General features: G+C 39.7%; 2 protein-coding genes across 2 annotated transcripts; both read right to left on the bottom strand.

Moving 5' to 3' along the window:
- Nucleotides 1-1031: 1031 nt before the first annotated feature.
- On the bottom strand, nucleotides 1032-15388 carry slc12a1 (solute carrier family 12 member 1). Its single transcript, XM_086291937.1, has 26 exons — nucleotides 12616-15388; nucleotides 11805-11945; nucleotides 11392-11467; nucleotides 10691-10786; nucleotides 10349-10488; nucleotides 9971-10081; nucleotides 9772-9883; nucleotides 9536-9663; nucleotides 9258-9342; nucleotides 8879-9042; nucleotides 8682-8789; nucleotides 8436-8559; nucleotides 7987-8088; nucleotides 7568-7723; nucleotides 7383-7482; nucleotides 7115-7226; nucleotides 6693-6833; nucleotides 6013-6119; nucleotides 5090-5172; nucleotides 4595-4720; nucleotides 3131-3259; nucleotides 2837-2948; nucleotides 2559-2645; nucleotides 2263-2398; nucleotides 2065-2132; nucleotides 1032-1969 (listed from the first exon to the last, which is right to left on the bottom strand). The coding sequence occupies exons 1-26, from the start codon at nucleotides 12862-12864 to the stop codon at nucleotides 1834-1836; spliced, it is 3129 nt and encodes a 1042-aa protein (XP_086148063.1). The 5' UTR covers nucleotides 12865-15388; the 3' UTR covers nucleotides 1032-1833.
- A 7-nt stretch (nucleotides 15389-15395) lies between these two features.
- Nucleotides 15396-20822, bottom strand: ctxn2 (cortexin 2). Its single transcript, XM_086291949.1, has 2 exons — nucleotides 20466-20822; nucleotides 15396-19561 (listed from the first exon to the last, which is right to left on the bottom strand). The coding sequence occupies exon 2, from the start codon at nucleotides 19490-19492 to the stop codon at nucleotides 19247-19249; it is 246 nt and encodes an 81-aa protein (XP_086148075.1). The 5' UTR covers nucleotides 19493-19561; nucleotides 20466-20822; the 3' UTR covers nucleotides 15396-19246.
- Nucleotides 20823-25030: the final 4208 nt, after the last annotated feature.

Genomic DNA, 25030 nt, shown 5'->3' with positions numbered 1-25030 from the left:
TGCTGTGGAAGAGAGGCAGAGGTTAATAACAGATATGATTCAATGCAGAGAGGTCGATTAACACATAGTGAGTGAGAAAGGTGACTGGAAAGGAAAAACTCAATGCATCATGGGAATCCCCCGGCAGCCTACGTCTATTGCAGCATAACTAAGGGAGGATTCAGGGTCACCTGGTCCAGCCCTAACTATATGCTTTAGCAAAAAGGAAAGTTTTAAGCCTAATCTTGAAAGTAGAGATAGTGTCTGTCTCCTGAATCCAAACTGGAAGCTGGTTCCACAGAAGAGGGGCCTGAAAACTGAAGGCTCTCCCTCCCATTCTACTTTTAAATACTCTAGGAACAACAAGTAGGCCTGCAGAGCGAGAGCGAAGTGCTCTAATAGGGTGATATGGTACAATTCAACTGATGGTGAATATCACCATCAGTTGAAAAGTTTGTGTTGGATCACAAATTTTAGCTCTTTCTGTGGGTTAAAAGTGGTTAAAAGGGGATTCACATTCAGTGTAATATATTCATAGACACATAATATAATCAGGGAGTTGTGGCCCAATACTGACCAGTTATGCCTGTATAGGTGTGTTTTTTTTCTTGTTTCTTTAAACTGCAAAATTTTAACTACAGCAATTAAAATAATAGTTTTAAAGTGCGCTAAATTATGTTTGAACTCTGTATTGTTGATGTGACACAGCAGATTATGGCTACTGCCAATGGTAAAGGTCGTCTTATTTGCTGATAGGGAAGGCTGATCTTGATTTGGCTGATATGTAGGTGGCATGTGCAGCTTTACTTTTAACTCAAAAGATCTTTTATGGTTTGCAATGAATAAATATGTCTGATGAAGGGTAAACATCATTATTGTTAAACCTTAGGTTCTGCTGACTACTTTCAAAGTGTGCATACTTTTTATTCCCAGTGTGCCAAACTGTATAGAATAATCATCATAAAATGAGAAAATACCCAAATGATGTCTGTAAGGTACCAAGTAAGATACTATACATTTAAAATAATAGACATCTAATTTATGTACTGCAGTATATACCCCATTTCCCCCTCCACTGACACATTTCTCTGGACAAAGAACATCTGACGATATAAATATATATAATATATTCACATAAGGAGACATCACAAATGTTTTTAATCTTTATTTCAGCTGATTAACATTATGTGCTTAAATAGATAGACTAAAATAGGAAGGGTAAAATTTACAGAATAATCTGATTTATAATGTTCTACCTTATTCCATTGCCCTTAAAAAGTGTACTATGAAAGTAACATGAAAAATATTGAAAAAATGTCACGTGAAAGGTAAACATCTGTATAATGGCAGCAGTGTATTTTACACAGTGAATATAACAAGTGTTTAAAAAAGAACTGATAATAAAGTTGCCAATAACAAGATGTTGATCATTTCTAGAATACACACATCTACTATATACAATTATTTTACAGTCTGACCATTGCACAGCCGTGGTTGTGTCTCTGCCTTTGTTTATGAACTGATTTGAATTGATTTGACTATGTGTTTTTCTAAGCAGCTACATTCATATTTGGACACATTTCACATTTGCAAATTCAATTTCGGAAATACAGACTTGTGTGTGTGTCCTTTCTTAGCGGGCATATATATATATATATATCTATATATACCTCTCTATATATATGCTTATATGCTGGAGTTATCCACAAATGCTTGATTGTGTTACACTTTTCTGCTGGCCTGGAAGACTAAATATTCTTGTACATTTTATTTAAACATGGCTTGTCATTATGGCAACACCATTCCTTTTCCTTTCTAGCTATATCACACTCGGATTGTTGGCATGGAAAGTGCTCAAGAGTAGAAAGTTAGCACGCTCTTGTGGTTGCCTCTAATGAGCAGGGTGGGTGGAAGGTCCTTTGTCAGGATGTCCAGCCAGGCCATGTAGAGGAAATCAGAGATCGTTTCTTTACGAGCTATGGGCATGCTCCTACAGGGGGTCAACAGTGTAAACAAATATGTTAGACATTGTTCTTTCAACACTGGATTAAGCTTGGTAGTGTTATTCAGACAATATATACTTACACAATGATTAAATTGGCTGATCTGGAGTGTTCCTTGAGGAGCTCATTCAGTCGTACCTGGAGGTGTGTCTGTAACCAAGCGACAGTTTTTTTTTTTTAACAATAAATTTTTTATTTTGTTTATATTGATATGAAGATAATACATGATATCTTCACTGTAGCCTGTGTAAGGTTATTACTTAGTGTCAGTGCTTTTTACCTTCTCCTCAAACTCGCTTAGCTCTTTGTCAGTGACCTTCCAGGGCTGCTCTTTCTGCAAGGCTCTAATCTGATCAGCGTCTTTGGACCCTTCATGCAGACGGAAAGGCTCAATCATCTCCTGTAACTCCTTCAAGCTGGAGAAATGCAAATAAGAACATGAGCTTTCTCTATAAATGTTCTTTTTCTCCCCTAAACTTGTAGCATGCTGATATTACAATGTGATTCAATTTTACTATTACTACTTCAGCATCTGGTTCGCTGTTACTTGTGCATGTGAAAAGAAATGGCAGTTACCTTTCAGACCTGGGCTTGATATGTAGGTCATCAAAGACATTAATGTCACTGCAGTTGATTCTAAACTTCTTCAGCAAGCCCTTCATCCTGCAAGTCAAATCACCCCGCACTGATTAGCTGTCCTATACATGTACTTCCTCATTTTGGTGTTAATGCTAAATAGCATTCCAGTAACGTTAGCAGCACATGAATTTTCATATCTTGCCAATTAATGTATCCAGTCTAACTTCCACATATTAAACTGTAATTGATATTGAAATATTAATTAGTTTACTCACTCCTCCTTATCCAGATCACTGCGTCCAGGCTGTCCTGCCATGAAGATCCTCATTTTGCAGTCTTTCCACTTCTTCCTGGTAGTGAGGATGTAGGGGAGGAGCAGTGTAAGACCTGAGAGAAGAGAAGCACATTTTTTATTTATTGGTCCGTGTTGCGTCTTTCAGAGACTACTATTTTTTAAAGATTTGGCTTGTTTCATATATTTTTGTCTCCAGTGATATCGAGGAGAATGTTATGGATTTGGATCTGTTACGAACTTCAGGCAGTGTTCATAAAAATGATCCAAGAATTACCTCCGTCATCAAACAGCCACCACACATCAATGGTGCCTTTGGGCTGTTTCTTCTTGAACTGAAGACTGGCTTCCACCAGCTTCTCATTCATTTTGGCAACCTGTGGCGGTGGAGAGCCACACACCGACACTGGGAGAGAGAAAGAAAGGGAGAAAGATATGAGAGCAACAGCAGGAGGGAATATAATTCACTGTAAAGTCGGATATGAAAACTATCACAAACCAACATTAAGAGATGACTCTACATCACCAGAAATGGCCGTCTCTCAAGTTTAATGCTCCAATGAGTAGGGTGCATTTTGTATACTAATGACTGCCTTGTCTCGCTGTCTTGCCAAGATGCAGCTCAGGGATGAGTGTGTGTTGGTGTGTGCGTGTGAAACAGAGAAAGATTGAGCTACAGGCTGCAAGCAGTAAACCATCAACACTGACACAAATACAAGAAAACAGCCTCTGAATAGCTGTCTACTGTAACGACCACTATGCCTGAAAGGGTTAAAGAAAAAGTTGCATCAAAAGATGAATGTGATCTCTTAATATGTGGAAGCACGTTTCTCTTTTTCAGTCTCCTCCACACACAGACTCAAATAGCGTACATTTAATAAATGAAACCAATGACTCTCTTTTTTTTTTTTTTTTTTTTGGGGGGGGGGGGGGGGGGGGGGGTGCTCACATTGAGACATAATTGAATCCGCCATTCCCACTAAAGAGGCCCCTGAGGCTGTAATCCAATAATACACTCCTTTTCGTCCACTTTGAAGAGCATCTTTTAAGAATGTTCCTTTAACCCAGACAGCAGAGTCTGGGTTAAAGGAAAAAAAAAAAAGAGAGTCATTGGTTTCATTTATTAAATGTACGCTATTTGAGTCTGTGTGTGGAGGAGACTGAAAAAGAGAAACGTGCTTCCACATATTAAGAGATCACATTCATCTTTTGATGCAACTTTTTCTTTAACCCTTTCAGGCATAGTGGTCGTTACAGTAGACAGCTATTCAGAGGCTGTTTTCTTGTATTTGTGTCAGTGTTGATGGTTTACTTGCACATAAACCACTACATTAGACACTAATGTGTCACTCCATCCCCCGCCACCCACTGGTCATTTAACGTTACTGGAGATATATGACGTGTTTCATTGTAATTATTGTTATTTAACCCTGTTATGCATGAATTATGACAATCTCAATCTGGATTTTTTCATTAAGTATTTTTATTTTTCATACCTAAAGATGAATGTAAATGTGAGGCTGTCATAATTCGTGCATGAAAGGGTTAACCATCTCAGGCTCAAATTAAGTTTTTTTGTTGCTAATGCACAACCAAGTCCGGCAGTGGTACTTCTGAGTAAAAAAAACTCATAAGATATGTATGTGGGGTAATCAGGTTGTTAGTTTTTAACTGTTGCAAATCGGCAACGTCTGGCTTGAGAGGGTTAAATAGGAGTTAGAGACAGTCGTAAGATGGGTACCTCTGGTCGTGAGCACTTGCTGAGATGACTTCCTGGATTTCCTGAATAGTCCTTTTCCCTTCCCTCCATTTGGCATCATCTCATTCTCCAGAGCCTCTTGCTCCTTTGCTGCCCTTAGCATCTCCTCTGAAAAACAGAATGGGAAACATGACTGTGAATATGTGTTACACAAGGTAGGATCCCTTTTCTTATTGGAAAACAAATCTGCAGAGACACAGCTATAAATGGCATTTTTTTAAATATCTTATCTGTGAACTACCTGACCGTTGTAAACCTTTATTAAAAGCTTCTAATCTACAGAACAAAGTATCTCAGTTTATCAGTGTTTTTATTATTACAAAGGGTTATTGTGAGTTGTTGTGACAGATGTACAGCAGTTTCTTACAACAGTTTTTCTTAATTTCTTGGTGGTTTGTTTTCTCTACCATGGGTATGTTGATGCTGGAGCTCTTGCGGGTTAAATAATTTAAAGCCTAACGACAATATCATACAGACCTTCTGCCTCGACAATGTGAGACACATCCAGTCCCTGGTTCACCCTCAGCATTGCGGTCCCGTATTCAAAGTCAAATGCATCGCTGTCAACAAGAGAATAAGGATGCTAGTTCAAACACAGATCTCCTGTTTATGCTTAATTACCTTTATGCTTAATTACGGAGGTTGTGCTTTCGGTAGTCTGTGGTGTACATGTGTGTCATATACAAATACAATAGCTCAAAAACTTTTGAATGAATTCTTATGAAAAAATAAAAATTCTGGCTTACATCCACTAAGAACTTCAAGGTCAACTTCATGATTAATTCGCTGAAAATTGACAAAAACCCTTATAACCCAGAAACTATGACACTTACATTTGTTGTGTACAGTTGGTGTGTGTGAAATGCATAATTTAAAATATGTCACATTTGACCTATGACCTCCCCTTTAAGGTCATTAGATTGATCTGAAGGTCAAAGTGAGAATAATGCTATATAGAGTTATTAAATGCTAAGTTTCTAATTGCCATTTGCATTAACAATGTGTAAGCATATGGGGAAGGATATATGGGCATTTGAAATATCACATTATTATGGCTTTGTAATGTACATTATAGGAGCAGGTTATAAATGTTTAAGTACATAACAATGTGAATACATCCACAATGTTTATTTGTATGTTCCTAAAGATTTAAATGGAATTTACTGTGAAATAAATGCTACACATGTATTATAATGACATATTAAAATAGATTTCAAATGATCAAATAAAAGAAGCCTACACTTTGCACTGGTTTTTTACTGCACTGCAAACTTCATAAAGTACATTTAAAAAGCACAGAGAAAACAAAATAAATGAAATGATAACTCTCAATGTGCTTCTCATTACTGAGTGTGTTATTGTTATAAAAATGTATGTGTGTGTGTTTATTCGGCACTTACTGAAGTATTCCCACGTAACTCTGAACTGCTTCTGCCCCGGCAGTCCTCCAGTTTTTCTTGAAGCCTATCATTAATGTGTTAGGCTTCATACGGCCAAGACCAGAAGCCTATGAGGAAGATATAAAATCCCAAATCACAATGAGCTGTTAAGTGAAGCAATACAGACACCATGTTACCCTGGGGTTATAAAACCGAGTGTAAAACCTTGATTAAGAGAGGGAGGGGGGAATGATTTCTAGAAAGCTTAAAAGTTTCCAAGCGAAATAGACTGTAAGGCTGTTTTACTGTCAGATCACTCAGCAGACCTCACTTTATCTTTGCCGGAGCTCATCCAAATGCAGTGTTAATCAGTTATAGCTTTTAATCTGCCGTGTTGTTTGAAGTAAGCTATCCGGACAATCATAAGAGGCCTTATCTCGACGGTGCAATAGTCTGAGCCATACCACTGTTTTTCCGCTCCGAACTTTTCTACTGCACATATGTCCTGGCCAGATTTTTAAGACAGCTCTAGATCAACAGATGTAGGGTGTTGTTTGGAAGACATGGGTCAATAAAACCTGCTTCTGTGAATCTGCTATCATATTCTCATCAAAACTCACGTTACACATTAATACGCTGGATTATTGTGGGTTAACTAGATTTTTTTATTTACCTCTTACATAAATTATGACCATACTGACCTGCAGCAGACTCTCAGCCCCTTCTCTGAAGTTGTCACAGGCCACGGCAGCGTAAAATGCCTTACGTTTTTTCTTCTTAAGCAACAACTGGTTCTTCTCCATTGCATTGTTCATCTCGTCAACGGTCTCTGATCTGGGGCCCTGAGGAGATCACACCATACGGCTGAATGTAAGCGTTTTTGTGAAAGGGAAAAGCGGTCCATCTTTTTTTATATTCAGAAAGTGCACCTGACCCTAAACTTTAGTGTCAGACAGTTGGCATTTCCCTCATTCCTACTTCACATTCTTTTGAACATCCACTGCATGCTAAGTCTGCACTCTGATGAATTACATTTGCTTGATTTTGCAAATCTTAATATAAATGTGAGGTTGATTTTTTAAATCAAGATTTTAAGACTGTCTGAGATTGCAATATTACATACCACAAACACTTCGCAGGTGATGCATAGTCCATAGTTCTTAGAGAAGGAGTGAGCCAGATCAAGGAGAGCCGGCCTGCTTCGTGTCGAACCCGTCAGAACTAACATCTGAGGCCTGAAGACGGGAAATAAGAACATTATCTCCTTTTTTTTTTAGGTTTCTGAAAATCCCCTTGATTGAAAAGTTTTACCTAACGTAAATTATCTTTGAAACTATTATGATAATAATGTTTCTCATATGTGCTTGCAGGAATTGAGTGCAGGATTTTACCTGAAGTTCTTGACGTGATCCTCCACGCCTGACAGAGATAGAGCATTGCTGACTGCACTCACAAACGTCACCGCTTGCGTGGACGAACCCCAGTTCACATCTGAAGATAAAATCAGTCCGGACAGGTTAGCTCTACTTCTCCTGTTGCACAGCAAAAATCCTTCCAAGCAATCAAATAAGCTCACCGGGCTTCTTCACTGTGACATATATGTAGAGGAGGAATTCAATGCCATATGTGAGCAGAGCAGCCCACCAGTTGATAACAAACATAACAACGCAACAGAGCAATGCTCCCATCAGGGACAGCCACATGTTATAGTATTTATATGCCGGTCTCCAACCTGCATTAAAACAAAGAGCAATGTGAGAAAAGTGATGGAAAACAGACTATATATAACAAACTCCATTAAACATAATCCACTGCTGAAACAGCTCGGTTTGTCAGGTAGTGCTTTATTTCCTAAATATTTGAAGTCACTTATACAAAGTAATGGATTAAAACACTAACAGCAACAAAAAATGGTAAATGAGGATAGGGACAAGCAGAACTACCTGATTTTACTAACATAATTTTTCCTTTATAAGCTACTTTTTAGACACCCACCTGGAGATTTGGCATAAGATGCATGGAAGCAGGAGAAATTGATGAGGGCATAAGATGCAAGGAAGAAGTTTGAGATGATAGGAGCGATTGTGTTGAGGTCACCTGCACAGACAGAAAATCTCTGTCACTTTAAATTCTTTCACAGAGCGGGAATATCAAACTTAAACATGAACCAATATGTATCTGAAACAGGTTTGTGAATATACACAATAAGCAGATTGCTAAGAAGGAGTTTTAACTGTATCACTTTGCATGGACGCCACTTGTCAGATGAAATCTTCCTTTCGTTGTTTGGCTTGTTTAGTTTATGTCAGTGATCTGTTGATGTGTGAACGTGTTTTCTGATTCATTCAAACTGGAAGACTTTGTTAGCTATGTGGTTTGAGACAAAGCATGAAATGTTGGTTTAAGGTTGTTTGGGTGGTATGGTACAGCAGCAGCGAGCTCACCGATGAGAATGAAAGCAACAGAAATGATGAATGTGAGGACATAACCACGGATTGGCTCGTTGTTTTTGCCGTGTCCTTTGGCAAAGAAGTGCAGGGCCCTGTAGATGTTGTCTTTACACAGTGCCTGAGGAGAAAAGAAATGATGTGAAGGAAAATATTTTCAGAGGTTAAGAGCAACAGGTTTGCTTCTCTATGACTTTGCATTTTATTGTAGTACATTAAAAAAAACAGTGGCGATCTACTGACCTGGAAGACTTTAGGCGCACTGACAAGGGAAGCCAGGGCTGATGACAGGGTGGCTGAAAATGTTCCAGCAATAATGAGAGGACCAAACCCAGACACCAAGGTCATGACCTGAATCAGAGGTGATGAGAAGATGAGAGCATTACAGATGACGAAATTGAATTCTTCTTAAAAGTTTCTTTATTTAGAAAGTTGTGTACCTGGAAGTTATTCATCAAGCCAAACTTGCATTTCTCTACTTCACAGGAAGAAAAATCGTAGCCGAGTTCACAAGCAACCGCTGTTGAACCGTTGCAAATTACTGGTGTTGTGTGATTTATGATGCTGGATGAGTTGCCTGTGGCATCACGGACAACAGTAGCAGCTGACCAGTCGAAGAAAAGAGCAGATGGATTAATTAGCATTTTTTAGATAAAATTTGTGCTTTCAGGACACATTTATATTCAGGGACATAAGTGATACTGATTGTATGATCCTGGTAAAACTGTATCTGCCCAAGGTAATGCTATACACAGTTTTACTCATTCCAGTGAAGATTTTATTTCACTGGAGCTGCATTTAATCAAACATGTCACTTACCGACACAAAGAGCCATAGCCAGATAGGTGAGACCAGTGATCAGGATGGCTAACAAGGTACCTTTGGGTAGTGCAGCTTGGGCATCCTGTGAAATAATAAAGATTTGTGTTAAATTATGCAGATCTGTGCTTGACAGTTAAATACAATGACTTTAAAGAAATGTATTTATGTAAAACAAATAAGTTTGAATTAAAAAAATAAAAACTCTTTATTCAAGCCTATGTTACGTAGCAGTTAATGACCCCCATGTATTACTCTTCTCTGTATGAAAAAGTTACCCGCAAGTCTCCAGAGATGTTAGCTCCAGCCAGGATCCCAGTTGCCGCGGGGAAAAAGATGGCAAATACTGAAAAAAATGTCTCACCGTCCCTAAATGCTGGAGTAAAATTCTCTAAGAAGATTTTGGCTGTGAAAAGAGAGAGTGAGGAGAAACGGCAGGGGTTAGCAGCACTTTGTGAGTGAGTGGGATTATTTGTAATGAAAAATGTGTATCGGTTTGGAGCGGATGTCTCACATCTGTAATTGAAAAACCCCTGGGCTTTCTTTTCGTTGGTTGCAGGAATGACTGTTCCTACAAAAACATTCACTATGGCCACCAGCAGGATAACCAGAAGAATAATTTGCGCCTGTGGTGAGAAACAAATGCAAACAGTTTAAGCTTTTGTACAAGTAAACGAGACTGGTGAACAAACAGCACCGTTTTTTGCTCTAACCTTTGCCTCCCATTCCATCCCAGCAACTGATATACCCAAGAGCAGCACAATAGTAATACAGCCAATGATCCTGATGTCGTTCATTTCATCCACCATGATAGCAGAGTTCTCCTGTGTATGACAAAAAAACCCCCCAAAAAACAATATATCTATATCTATATATCTATATATCTATATATATATATCTATATATATCTATATATATCTATATATATATCTATATATATATATATCTATATATATATATATATATATAGATATATATATATATATATATATATATATATATATATATATATATATATATATATATATATATATATATATATATATATATATATCCTTCTACAACAGCCTAATCAATATAACATGTCTCACCTTGAGCAAGTCGACCACTGTCTCAGCAAATCCCACCACATACATGGATACGCCCACTGCATTGGCAAATGCAAAAATAAGACCAATCGAACCACCGAACTCTGGTCCCAAACTGCGAGATATCATGTAGTAGGCACCTCCTGAAATGGCAATGTAACGCACACAGACACATACAGTAGGGAATGATTAATAGAAAATTCAGTGACTGGTTGATTTAATGTCAGGATAAGTTAAATACAGCTTAAAAAAAAAACACAAATAAAAAGTGCTTCAGGAGCTCATATTCAGGTGTTGTTTGGAACTTTGTGCCTTTATCTTTATCTTGAAATTTCGCTGCCTTACCTCCTCTCACCACACCATTAGTACAAATAGCGGACATGGAAATGCCAGTGATGGTGGTGACCACACAGCTGAGCGCGATGATCACAATTCCCAGACCTGAAATGCAAATATGCAAATAATCACTTTTGTAAAGTCCAGCTACAGCACTGCTTAGTTAGGTGTAAAACACTCTGTGTGTGACATGAAAGCTTCCTCCCCACAGTTAGCTTTAAAAGTGCTAAACTTTAACGTCTCATGGGAACCCCATGGGTTACCCAGCTGATCTATAGGTTCTGAAGCAATGAACAAATTAATGAAGTCATACTCAAAGCCCCACTCCTATTTTTATTTCTCTCACTTTCTCTCTCATCCACACACACAAACACCACTATCTACCTCTCCCAACAGACCTTGAGCAGGTATAGATCATTAAGGGAGCTCATTAATTATCCTTTAATTATCTCCAATCCCTGCAATTACATGGAACAGCATCGGCACTGGCCTTGACAACACAGACCTCTGGGATCGGTCTGTTTTTGCCCCAGATTATACATTTTCACCAGGTAAATAGATTATTTTTTTATTGCGTTCACTGTTTGATAAGGGCTGGAGTTACAGGCGGACTCATTTTCAGCAAAAGTGCTCACACACACAAAAAAAACATTACTGTGGGCTTAGTGGCTATTTATGTGTGCGTATGTGTGTATCGTTGCCACACTCACCCCAGCCTGCTTGACCAAAAACCCAGGACAGACGGATGAACAACATGACACCCCAGATGTTGAGCATGCATCTCACCTGTGGAAGAGAGCAGTGTAAGTCTATTTTTCTCACTGTGTTTCATGATTTAATGTTATTTCAATTTATGGAGTAAATGTCACTGAGCATAATTTGGCTTTTAATTACAAAAAATCCAATAAAAAATATGTTGGGGGCCTTTTCTGACCTTTGTGCCCTTGAAACACAAAAGCAAGATCAAAATCATGTCCTGAGCAAATGCAAATCATTCCCAGATTCTGGTCTCGAAAGCGCCACTGGGCCTCGTTGTGTTATCGAGACCCACAGAGCTTCATCTTTGGTTGAGTGACCATGGTTAAATAAAAAAAGAAGCTTACCATGACCTAAAATAACTTACCAGGACTCCTCTTATCCAGCCAAACTTTACCATGCCATTCATATCGTCAGTGGGAGCAGCAGACTCTAAATCGTCAGAGGGGGTTCCACTGCTCCTCTCGCCATCGTCCTCCAATGTGTCTGGGACAGAGATCACCCCGTTCTGGAGGAAGAATGAAAACACAGAAGGAAACATACATTTTCACAGTAACTAGATGGCATTTTTGGTGTTTATATGCATAATCCGCTGCAAGAAAAGGGGCGGCATTATAAAAAGTTGTGGTTTTTGTTTTCTCATGGCAATAAATAGGTGGTTGTGTTTTTTCATTTTTTGCTGGCAAGGGTACTAAAATATCTTTTTTTTTAAACCATCCAGGGTTGCAAACCTAATTCAGCCAATAAACCTAAATAATCTTACCCATTTCTTAGACAATGTAGCCTTATAATAATTAAAAAAACAATAAAACTTAAGTGTGTCAAGAGTGCTGGTTGTCATTCAGTTGTAAGAATAACTTTTGTTGTCCTTTTTAGTTTCACAAGTTTTAAGATAAGGCCCTAATAATTGGACTGTGGCTACTGCACGGATGTTTGAAAGAATAAACATCTGTAAAATATATCACTTCACTTTCTAATGAAGTGTGCAGCAGAGGAGGGAAAAAAACCCTGCAGTTAAAACGTCACTGATTTGAATTTGGAGAAAAATGGGTGCAAGCTATTTTCTGCAGAATGGCAGGTTGTGGACAAAACAGGCTTAACAGAGGAGGAGATTGGGTGCCGACCATAGAGGAAAAACAGAGAGATCTTATACATCTCACACATCTACATTCACTCACCTTCTGAAACACATCATGGAGCTCCTGCAGGGACGGTCGCACAGCTCTGTGGCCACTCATGCTGCCTGCATTGCGGTAGAAGTCAATGTGGGGCACGCGGTCCAGAGTGTCATGACCGAAGGCGCTGATCACGGAGGGTCGCACTGTCCTGTGGTCATCGTTGGTCTCCTCATAAACTGGAGGTTCATCCAGGTTGGAATCATAGGCAGAGTTGATGTGCCCCCCCTTGTTAGAATTGAATCTCTCCATCAAGAATGCTGAGGGAGACTCTCAGATTTAAACCGTCAAGGATGAAAGAACAGTCTAGTCTTCAGACATCCAAAAGTTTCAAAAGCGCAGAGAGCTGGATCAACTTGGTGTGGTTGTCCTTGTTTACTGATGACTAGGCTATGATCTATGTTCAGACTTGCAGAGAACTCTTCTGATACTCTCAGCTCCTTGCAAATGAGCTGGGTTTCTTTCAGATGGCTTACCTTTATACCATGTATCCCAGGGTCATACACTGGCTGTCAGCTATTGGCTAACTTACTGGATCAACCCTCAGAAATCCGAACAAGGGGTGTCAGATATGTCCTTGCTCCATCGTAAGGGACACAAAGACATTGCTTAACTATTAACCAAGTCATAAACACCAAACGAGAGATAAAGGTGCTCATTGCCTGAGTGCTGGAGAATTGATTACTAATATTATTGTGTGAAGAGTAGGGTAACAGCATATGTTGTTCTGTGGTTGCAGTTTAAGTATAGTATTTCCTCAGACCTATGGATGAATCATTTGGAAACATCCACATGGAAGTTCTCACTAAACAGGTTTCAGACCCATTATGATGTGTATATTGTAAAGAGTCTGAAAAAGATAAGGCTAATGTAGGCCAATAGAAAAATATACATTTCATAACATATGTTTGCAATAAGATATAATCCTGAGGAACGGTGTGATAACAGGAGAATCTACGTGTGACTAGTATACTGGGCCCAGAGTTATATAGCGGATTAAATAAATGTCTCTAATGATTCTCTTTGCTGCAAATTGTTATGGGGGAATGTTAGTGAATTGGCGAGCTCAGAAGAAATGGCCATATTAATGGGGAAAATGGGAGTTAATATAAGACCATGAATAACAGGAACATGCCGGAGGCCTTTCACCAGAGCCACATGACTTCTGAAGTGCCTTTAAAAGACCTTTTAACAGGTAAACTTCCTTATTACTGATACACCACAGTGATTTATGCACCCAGTGAAAGGGTGGATAACGACTTGAGATCTGACCTTGGCTGTATTGCGGGCTGACAAAGATACTCCAGCATGTGTTTCTATATCTAAGTTGAAAGGAGACAATCAATTGTTCATTGCCTATCAAATCAGTGTTTCAAAGTTTTTATGGTTTAACACATGAATGATACTGACTGAGTCATGCTGAAGAAAAATTTCCATGTGGAGTGTAAAGATCTGCACACTAGATCTCTCCTCTTCCCTTTTGCCTCCCCATCTCGTTTTTTTTCTTAATCAGACTCAAAAAGCCTTGTACACCTAATAAATAATAATAATAATAATAATAATACATTTTATTTAAGAAAGCGCCTTTCAAAACACTCAAGGACACTGTACACAAGCAATAACAACAACAAACGTTATAATTTACAAAATAGTAAAGCTAAAACGTAGAGCAAATAAATAAAATAAACTAAAGTAGCAGGATGGAAAAGTTTATGTGGATTAGGCTATTGTGAACAGGTGAGTTTTGAGTCTGGACTTAAAAAGAGGGAGGGAAGTGAGGTTTCTTATCTCAGGAGGAAGGGAGTTCCAAAGACGGGGGGAGAGCAGCAGAAAGCCCTGGACACTTTGAAGCTTATGGATAGATTTTTGACTAAGACCAAAAAGAAGAGAGTTGCAGTAATCGATCCAACTAATAGAGATATTAGTCTTAAGCTTTGAGACACATGTTCATTCCCAGGTTTACAGTGTTTTTGGTGGTTAAACAGACCCAGGCCTTGTCTCATTTTACACTGCGGCTTTCTTATTAGAGTCAGTGATCCTCAGGCCTTGCTGACTCTCCCGCAGCCGGGACATGAAATTGCTGCGATTCTTTTTTATTATCCAGGCTGCTTGACTTTTGCCAGATCTGCTTTAATAAATTCACAGTATACAGCTTTCCTCAGAGAGCTGTTGAGCGGACACTGTGAGCCTGTGGTAGCAGGTGCATATGCACCAATTTGTACAGAGAACAAGGGAGTCTGCACTCTCGTTAACATCCAAATCACTTGAAAAAGGCAGAAAACCCCTTTGCATAATCTATCAAGCCTGCAATGTGAAAATATTAGCAGACAAGATTCTCGGCATTACATCTTAAACAGGAAGCAATAGACTGCAAATTAAAGAGTGGTCAAACCTTTTAGCTCCACTCATCTATTGCACTAATTGTACTGCATTATGGCATTCAGAAACAAAATAAGTGACCTTGACTCAAATATGGTCTATTTAAAAAAAAAAAAAGACAAGAAAATTTTAAGTGCTGGATAAATGTTCTCTCTTTTCTATAATCTAGCAAAGACCAAACGTGATCCTTAAAATGAAAAGGAGAAAAAGTCAAACGCGAAATAACTCGCAACTTCTGGCTTTGATGGCTGTAATGTAGCCTTTGATCCAAGAGTAGCAGCACTTCTCTGAAAATTCAGCTTTTTTACATAACTACTACACATAGAAGTGTTTTCTTGCAATATTAAACTCAGGTAATATATACCGTTTCATTATCATTAATAATAATGATAAATATTCAGGTAAAATAAACTTTCTGTATATATATTATCTTGATCAAATCAATTCAAACCACCCTGGTTTGAATTGATTTCAGTGTTAGCATTAACATTAACTTGCAAATAACTAAGAAAAGGGTATCCAAGAATCAGTTTTTTTTAATCATTTAAAAGTAAATTATTAAAGAACCTTTTAATCATTAATAACCATTATCAAACAATGATATATATCGAGGTAGGTAATCATTGATATGTTCATTCAGACAGGCTTCCACAGTTGTTCAAAGCGCTTATTTCGAGCCTGTCCACATTAAGATTATACATGCAAAAGCAACCCAGCAAACCCAGCGTGAACTGTGAAAAGATAAATAAACACCTTGAATATTTTTATGATTTTGAGTTTTCTATACAACGTGCCATTTTTAGCACCACTGTTCTTTATCAGAAGCAAATGCAATTATGGGGAGGCTTGTCAAATTATGTAACTCAAGTCACGAGTCTAAAATTAAATAAATGGTAAATGGCCTGTATTTATATAGCGCTTTACTAGTCCCTAAGGACCCCAAAGCGCTTTACATATCCAGTCATCCACCCATTCACACACACATTCGCACACTGGTGATGGCAAGCTACATTGTAACCACAGCCACCCTGGGGCGCACTGACAGAGGTGAGGCTGCCGGACACTGGCGCCACCGGGCCCTCTGACCACCACCAGTAGGCAACAGGTGAAGTGTCTTGCCCAAGGACACAACGACCGAGACTGTCCGAGCCGGGGCTCGAACCGGCAACCTTCCGATTACAAGGCGAACTCCTAACTCTTGAGCCACGATCACCCCAATAGTCTTAGATAAAGCATTAGATCTGACCCCAAGGGCACTGACAATAACCAGTGCAGTGTTAAAATGAGGCATTTAAACTACAGTATTCACCTCACTAAAATGATTTCCTAAAGCTCTTGTACTAAAAGCAGCAGATTGTGTTAAATTGCTTTTGGTTTAAACAAAAATGTAACTTTTTGGATCTTCTGGCCTTATTGCGACATCAAGGTCATAGCTGTGAGGTCTGAAGATCGCAAGTTATAAAACTAATGATCGATAATCAGCAACGCTAAGGTACGTTATTCAGCCATGCCATCAACACATGATCTGTGCAATAATAATTTTGTAATCATTCATCAGCTCCTATTTCCATCAAACCCAGGAGCCAAAGATCCAAAGAACTGTCTCCTTGTTTTATTCCAGTCAATGAAGGGATAGCGATTTATAGTGTTTAAACGAATAAACGACACCGTCCGAGCTGACAGCAGAGTGACATATTACAAGACAGTGCGACGCAGAAACGCTTCGAAACACTTCCTGGGTAACCTTTGTTAGAATGTCGGGTTCATTTTTCTTTTAAGTGGTCTTGAGGGCAAATTGGGCCTTTTCCTGCTAAGAATAGATTTAAGATAAGGGTGTCACGTAGGTGACAGAGATAATGGTGCAATAATGATTGCATTCCTGACAAATGATGCGTGTCAGAGGGGATGAACAGGGTGGCCTTTCATTGTAAACTGCATGTGGGTTCTGCAGATCTGCTTGCGTCTGCTGTTGCATTAGCCCCCATTTCTCTTTAGACCGTACCATACATGCACATGCATATCATCATTTTCTGCATGAGGACCTATTTGTAAATGTTTTATTTAAAAATAAAATAAAAGTCTAACTGCTTCTAAATCTCTGATGGCATCAGCCACACAGGGGCGTGGCTGAGGACTCTAGGAACAAAATGCCTGCTCAGCAGGACCAACCATGGGCTTACCAGGAGCAGGGGTGTTTTAGGTTTAGTTAGGTTATTCTGTGCTTAGTTAATATTAGTGTGTTTTTGTTTTCCCCCTATAGTGTGTGATATGGTTTGGCCAAATCATTATAAAAGCTACCCTCATGTCTTTGTAATTAGGTCAGTTTGTGAGTTAAGTTGTGTCTCACTTTGTTTTATTTAAGTTTCTGGAAATTACTTTTTGTAGAGTTATATTTAGTTGACCTCTTTTATGGGCCTGTTAAGTATGCTTTTGAATTTTGGTAATTTTGGACTTTTTGAGGGTTAAAATAAAGAAAACCCTTTTTGAAGATACTTTTTTTTGCCTGTGTCCTCTTTGCTTTGGCTGCTTGGTCCCTCACAATCTCCAATATTAGCCTGTGGAGCTCTCTTGCTCCCCTTCCCTCTGTTGCTGCAGCAATGTTGCAAAACTGCTCTCCTAGCTTACGAGCGGGCCATGTAAAAAGGCTTGAAATTTTGTAGCATGTAGCGTGCTCACATGTAAAACAGATTTCCCTGCATAAGAAGCAAGAGGCACAAAACACAGAGACTTTGCAAGCAATATTTTAAAGTGAAGAAAATTCTATTTATTTTTACATCATTGGATCCAACGAAAATCAATGAGAAACCTCCACCACCAGCTGAGCAAGTGACAGGCCTGTCGTCATGATATGACACTCAAGCACACACACACACACGCACGCGTACGCGGGCACGCACGCACAAACAGGTGCTCTAATGTTTTCTAGATGAAGGCACATAAACCCATTGAAGGTCACAGTAAGGCAGAGTCACAGCGCTAAGGAGAAACCGTAGACCATAGAAATTAGCAAAGGAACACTCCAGACTTTGAGCAGTGGGCCGAATTACAGAATCTCTGCTTAGGACTGTTCTCTCTTCCTCTGTCTGGAAGAAAGACTGGAGGTGAGACCGAAACTACAGGAAAAAGATGTTCAGGTGCAGCGGGACGCACATCCCACACCTGTTTTCCATGTGACCTTTTCCTATGCAGGCAGGCGAGCAGTGAGAGTTTCTCCTTGTCGTCAGAAAACTAGCAGTGCTGAGAATGAGGAAGTCCTTCCAATTTTTTTTCGTCCTCATTTCGCTTGAAAGCTAAACAATGGAAGTAATGCTTGACAAGTCATAGAGCAACACTGCCACATGTATCAAAGTAAACAGTTGGGGTTGTTTTTTGTTCCTTTCACTCTGACACGTGATTGTGGCAGGATACAGTATACCATCATTCAAAAAAAAGCAGCAGTACAAACTCTTGAGAGTTGATTTTGCATCATTTAGAAACAGTAACACCATAATGTAAATCACAGTTTGTCGTGTTGCCTTTCATTGCATGACTTCAGAGAACAAGACACCACAGAAAGGGACCGAAGTGCACACACACAGCAGCAGCAGCATCCATTTGGATCATCCACAGATTGGATTTGATTAGTCTACAAAGCACTAGTTAGACATATTACCCTGTATCCACTCGTATACATTCCTGTGCAGAACAATTTAGCTGTGCAGAGTTTCAAACACTCTCTCTCTTCCATTCTAAGTTCACATGAGGAATCTTGTCCCTGAGTCTTCAAACTATATCGTAAAAGATCCATTGCATCCTAATCTCCCACCCACTTCCATGAACATCCATGAACATCCATGAACATCCATCTCTTATTATCTATCTACAGACATTCATTCATCTCGCAGGTATGGGTTAAAGGGAGCTTCAGCCAAGTTCTGTGTAAATCGATGATTTGAAATACACACCCCCTGGCAGAAGGGCCGACAATATGACCACCTCGCACACTCACACGCATACAACAAACATGTAGTCGCACACGGACACTGAACAATTCACACACATTAAACAACACACGTGGCTTTGCTGTTGGAGTTTGGTATGCCACAGTAATGTCTTAATGGCGTTTCAGCGTGCAATGGTTGTGCGGAGCTTGTGTGCGTTCATGTTTGCAAGTGTGTGTGTGTGTGTGTGTGTGTGTGTGTGTGTGAATATGCATATGGATTTCCATGGACACTTCTTGTTTGCCAGGACATCTACTGATGCGTGTGTCCCTGTGTTAAGTAAGGGCGTACTCAAACGTCCCTTTCTCCAGCCCCTCAATGCCATCAGCCCAGTTGGAGGAGGGCATACTGCTGTAGGGGTCCAGCAGGATCCTGAAACACCTTACTATTAGCAGCCCCAAAAACACCAGTAGCATCCCCACAAAGGCAAAGGCTGTCTTCTGCTCCAGAGTCAGAGAGTGCGCCATCATGTCGTTTCCGCTCATGGCAGCAAGGGAGTGGTTGTAGTGGACGCTGCTCATGGTAAACCAACATCTAGGTGCCTCATCTCTCCTCTGATAGGGTCAGGCGTTTAGAAGCCTGCATGTTACCTGGACAGAGTTTAAATGATGGTGTCAGCTATCGGCCATCATGTCTTGTGAGCAGATCCATTTCAATCAGTCTGTTTAAGTGCAACAGTTAATGCATAGACTGTAGAGAAATTCATTCAAGGTTTCCTGTATCTACATAAATGCCTCTATTGAACGTTCGAAGATTGATCTCTCTCATTCTACAGATCACCCCCACCCCCCCTGTAAATTTTGCAAAGAAATAAAAAAAAAAAAAACAACAACCCCAAAACCCAAAGAGCATACGTGAACCGAGGAAAGAGACAGGCTCGACTCACTGAAAGCGAGGCATCACTACATGTCTTTAAGTCAGGTTAGAATTACAGTGTGTCGCAGTGCATAGCCAGCCGTTACACATAAGCAAAGCAGTGAGGAATGAATGACTACATCGCATCTTGTGAAGATGTGACGCTATATATGTTCCGCTCACAGGAATGGAATCTCTACCTGTTGCATGTAAGCAGATGCCTGTGCGACAGTGCAATTCCATTAGACGGTGAGAGGGAAACTGTAAATGACCAAACATAATCAAAAAATTGGTGTGGTCACCCAAGTGGAAGTCTGCACTTTCCCAATACCCCAACCCCAACCCCAAAATCTTTCACATGAACACAAGCAGCAGGTGGCCAGAGTGAGAGGACAGGAAGCGGTGAGGGGGTAAAAGAGAAGGGGGATACATACAGATAGGAAAATGAACAGGGAGGACAGGGAAAGACAGACGAGGAGGAAGGAAGCAGAATGATGAGGAGGACACTGCACAAGTGTGGATGGTGAGAGAGAGTGAGAGAAGAGAGAGCGAGGCAGTGAGGTAAGGTAAAAGAGAGAGGGACTGCATTGACAGATTCTCTAGTGAGGATGTCTTAGGGAGAAAAAACAGGCGTCTCACCATCATTATCGTGCCATCCTTACAGACCTGTTGCTGCTGTCTCTTCCGAACAACTCCTCCTTCTTGAAGCCTTCAGATGTATATCCATTAATTCATCCATTCCTGGCATTCTGGATGTGCTAGGCTAACTGCTCATCTAACCAAAAAGCCAGAGGTGAAGAGATTAAAACAGAGGAAGGGAAGCGGAAGGCTGGATCTAGCTATTATATGTCTATTCTGAGAGATAGAGCTCCTGTCCTCATGCTCCTTTACTTGCCGCCCGCTGCTCATTATCATTCTGTTTCTCTAGCTCTCTCTCCAGAAGCACGCGCGCTTGCTCCTGCTGCATGGCAACCACTTGTTAGTCTCACTCAGCTGCTCTGCTGCCTCAGTCATTCACAACATTCCCTCCCACCCCAACCTCAGCAGCACCAGGATGAATGCAGCAGCATAAACAAGCAATCTGCCTCATCTGCTTCTTCTCTCTTCACTGTTCCTTCTCGGGGCTTATTTGGGGGCTTTCTCCAAAAAACAAAACGTCTCCAGCAAAAATCAAACAGGGATCTCCTGCTTTAGCAGGCAGGGGGAGTGCTCCCTCTGACTGCCTCTGGGCTGTAAATGCTGCTGCAAAGGTATTTTTGGTACAGCACAGCACTATCCTTCAAGCCGAGTTTGATGATGTGTCTTTAATTGGTGCAGTTGGCTGTGGCCAAATCGAATTAGCCCCCTCTCCTTAAAGGCTTATCCGAATGCAAGCTGCCCTGACACGGCGAAGGAGAAAAGCCAGTCATTTTAAGAGATATTAATGTAGTGAATGAAAAGCAGTATTGCACAGAAAACAAAAAACAGATCAAACAGCAAGTACTTGATTATTAACTATAAAGGAATGCAGCAGTGAAGCATCTGGCCATCTGTTTCATTGTTATTCAGTAGACATTCAGATGAACAATGTTGTTTGTTGTCACAGTGGTGCAGTGGCTCGCATCTAAGGATAAGGCATGTCATGAGGGAGATTATCATCACCGATGCAACCTCAGATGGTTTCTTCATATTGGATTCGTGCCTCTGCAGTGTAAATTTTAGTATTGCTTTTCTTGGATCAGCAGCTATTTTTTAGACTTATTGTTATTACTTTGCTGTATTCAGGTAGAAATAGGCAGCCTGTTTCAGTATTTCAGACAGTGTTTGCAATTTAGATGCCACACTGCACGGGCAGTTTCATCATTAGTCTTTTTACCTTGTTGTTCTTATCAACTTAAAGCCCAAAGGTTAAAATGAAAGTCTCTTAAGAGGTGCTATTGTGAAGATACAGTGGAGTAGTGTGTGGCTATCAGTGATGAAACGCATGTAAACTGCATGTTATTATCAATCCATTGATTGATAACAAATTTGCAGAGAGGATTTCACAAGTCCATTCATGTCAAAATTATCAGAAGTTCAATTACTTGCCTTTATCATATCATTAAATGCACCTTTACTTGTGTATCAAGGTGAAAGAGGAACTGCTGAGGCATTAACTTGTTGCATAAAGCATATTAGAATATTATCCAAGCGATCAGGAGAAAGGCTGATACTGAGAACTGTAAAACAATTATTCTAAACTGCTCTAAGAGAAACTTTAATGAATGTCTTTTTGGGGGGTTATACCGTCTCAGTACAAAGACTGATTTGCAAAGATTGTAATTACTCCAGTTGGCTTTCCCGTCAAACAAAACTGCTGCAAATACTACTTCTCCAGGGAGCTGCAAGTTAATCAAATCAAATTTTATTTTCATTAAAAAAAGAAAAGGTCTGGTACATTTTTGCACAAATACACAGGGCGATCATGGCTCAAGAATTGGCAGTTCATCTTGTAATCGGAGGGTTGCCGGTTCGAGCAATTTTAACCTATGCTCAGACAGTCTCGGTTGTTGTGTCCTTGGGCAAGACACTTTACCGACTGCGTACTGGTGTTGGCCAGAGGGGCCGATGGCGCGATATGGCAGCCTCCCTTCTGTCAGTCTGCCCCAGGGCAGCTGTGGCTACGACTGTTGCTTGCCTCCACCAGCGTGTAAATGTGAGAGTGACTGAATAGTGGAATTATAAAGCGCTTTGAGGGTCTCAAAAAGCACTATATAAATGCAATCCATTATTATTATAAGTAATATATTTGTTGTGTTGAGGTGGTTCGGTCATCTGACTAGGCTGCCTTCTAGGTCTATCTGAGAGGGCACTGCTACCGAGAAGAGGCCCTGGAGCAGACCCAGGACGCACTGGAGAGACTGTGTCTCTTAGATCATAGGTCTTTCATTTTAGGATGTGCAGATGTGACTTTTAGCTGCTTCCTTATTCACAAGGGGTCACTTCACATGTTTGATTTGGCAAAACTGAACCAGAGATCTTTTGCTTGTTAGTGTAAACCACTACACATGAAATACTTTGTCGTCATTGTTGCTTTCATTCGGTACTCACACTCCAGCTTTAATTTATAGGTCTTGCTCCAATAATAGTAAAAGTAAATGTGATACTTTATCGATTAGTGATTGTTCAGCAGGCATGGTATGAATTGTGCACCAATCATTTGTGAAATGGATGTTATGCCATCAAGGAAATGAAGGATCAGTTTACTGATCTGATTTTTCATTTACAGAGTGATGCATGCAATTCACTGTATGTTAAATTTTAACCTATGCTCAGTTACAGGTCAGCCAGACGTACGGTTGTTTGCAACTTGTACTCTGTCACTCCTACGTGTAGCTCTTCCTGAATGAAGTGAAAGTGTTTTTTTTTTACAAGTCAGTTTTTGAGTTAGTGGTTAGTATGCCAAAACCAAAGCAGTGAGGTATATATATATATATATATATATATATATATATATATATATATATATATATATATATATATTTTTTTTTTTTTTTTTTTTTTTTTTTTTTTTCTATTTGTAGCTGCTGAACCAAAATGCAGAAGCAGTGTGTGGAAAAAAAAGTACAACCCATGATTGAGTAGCTTGTAGAACCACCTATAACAGCAATAACTAACTTGTGTGTCTCTTCAATTCATTGCGGTTAGCAAGGATTTCAATTATGCACAGCTCTCTTAAGTTCCTGCCACAGCATTTTAATCAGGTTGAGGTCTGGGCTCTAACTGGGCCATTGCAGCACCATGATTCTTTTCTTTTTTGGTCATGCTCTTGTAGATTTACTGTTTTGCTTGGAATCATTGCCCAATTTCAGCTTCATCTGTCAGACAGACAGCCTCACATTTGACTCTAAAATAGTTTGGCTTATAGAGGAGTTCAAACTTAATGACTGTGAGGTGCAGGTTCTGTTGCTGCAAAATAGGCCAGATCACCACCCCTCCACCACAGTGCTGTGGTGATTTGCTGCGCTTGGTTTTCACCAAAAATTGTGCTCTACATTATGTTCAGACATCTCCACTGTCTGGTCTGGACATGACAAAAGACATGTAGACTCTGAGATGCTATTGCATCGTCTGACTTTGGGGTGAATTTACTGGGTCATTCACTCCTGGGAAGATTGTCACATATCTGACAGTTACACATAAGCAAAAAGTGAAAATGTTTGGTTTTACGCAGGTGCTCACACTTACTGATGATCAGTTAATCAAGTGCATTCGATTAACAGCACCTTACTGTTTCTATAGGACTACAGACCTGCTGGGCAACGAGTTCTATACAACTGTGCAACTTTAAACTGTGATGTTAAAAATTAGCTTTCAAAGTATTTCTCCACTGGTGGAATCTCCTCAGGGCTCGCTGAGCAGATTCTCTTCAAATGTTAAAGCTGATTGTGTGACGAAATTGAAAGTATTCCTGCAGTGGAGTAAAAGTGCATTAATCAATAGTTTCAGGAATGATGAATAGACTTGGCTCTGCATGATAATCAATAAGATGGGACATTTTAGTCTGACACCGTGAGTGTGCTGCCTGGAATATTGTAGTTTATAGGTAATACTGGTATTGCTTTATGAATTACAATGTCTGAAACAGGAAAACAAATGTATTATAGCACTGGCCTTTCTAACCAGCAAACAGATCATTTTTAATAAACTTAAAGCTACACAAACCAAACAGTTTGAGGATGGAAAGCTGCCATAAAGATGTTATGGAGATCAAATTAGTGGAGCAGGCAATTCTCTGGGACCTGATGTGCTTGATGGTCCTTGGAGCTTTATTGGATCATATTTTAAGAAAGTTTAAACCGATTCTATAACACTGAACTTCTGTATATTCTGTACCCGAACATCACCCCAATTTATGTTTCTTTTTTGTTTTGTCTTTTTATCTGGAAAGGGGACATATACGCATATAAAATAGTTGTTGCTCTATAATACTTTATAAGAAATCTTTTGCACTATATTGTATAAGACATTTTCACAGTATCCAACGATTTTCATTTTAGTAGACGCTTGTTCGCACGCTGTTGTGTGCATGTATAAAATGGCTTTGGTGGACAAAAAAAAGTTTGCTCATGGTATTGCTCAATTTGGAATCCTTTTTACTGCTAAAATAAAGTGGGGCACATAAGAAAAAAGGTAAGAATCGCTGCATTAGAAGCTTTTACTTTCTTCACTTCTCAATTTAGAGA

The sequence above is a fragment of the Aulonocara sp. 'chitande type north' Nkhata Bay genome, linkage group LG1 (genome assembly GCF_057382095.1).
Source record: "Aulonocara sp. 'chitande type north' Nkhata Bay isolate Kocher_YH1m ecotype deep benthic linkage group LG1, A_spYH_male_GT1.1, whole genome shotgun sequence".
Taxonomy (NCBI): Eukaryota; Metazoa; Chordata; class Actinopteri; order Cichliformes; family Cichlidae; genus Aulonocara; species Aulonocara sp. 'chitande type north' Nkhata Bay.
This window is presented reverse-complemented; position numbering and strand designations above follow the sequence as displayed.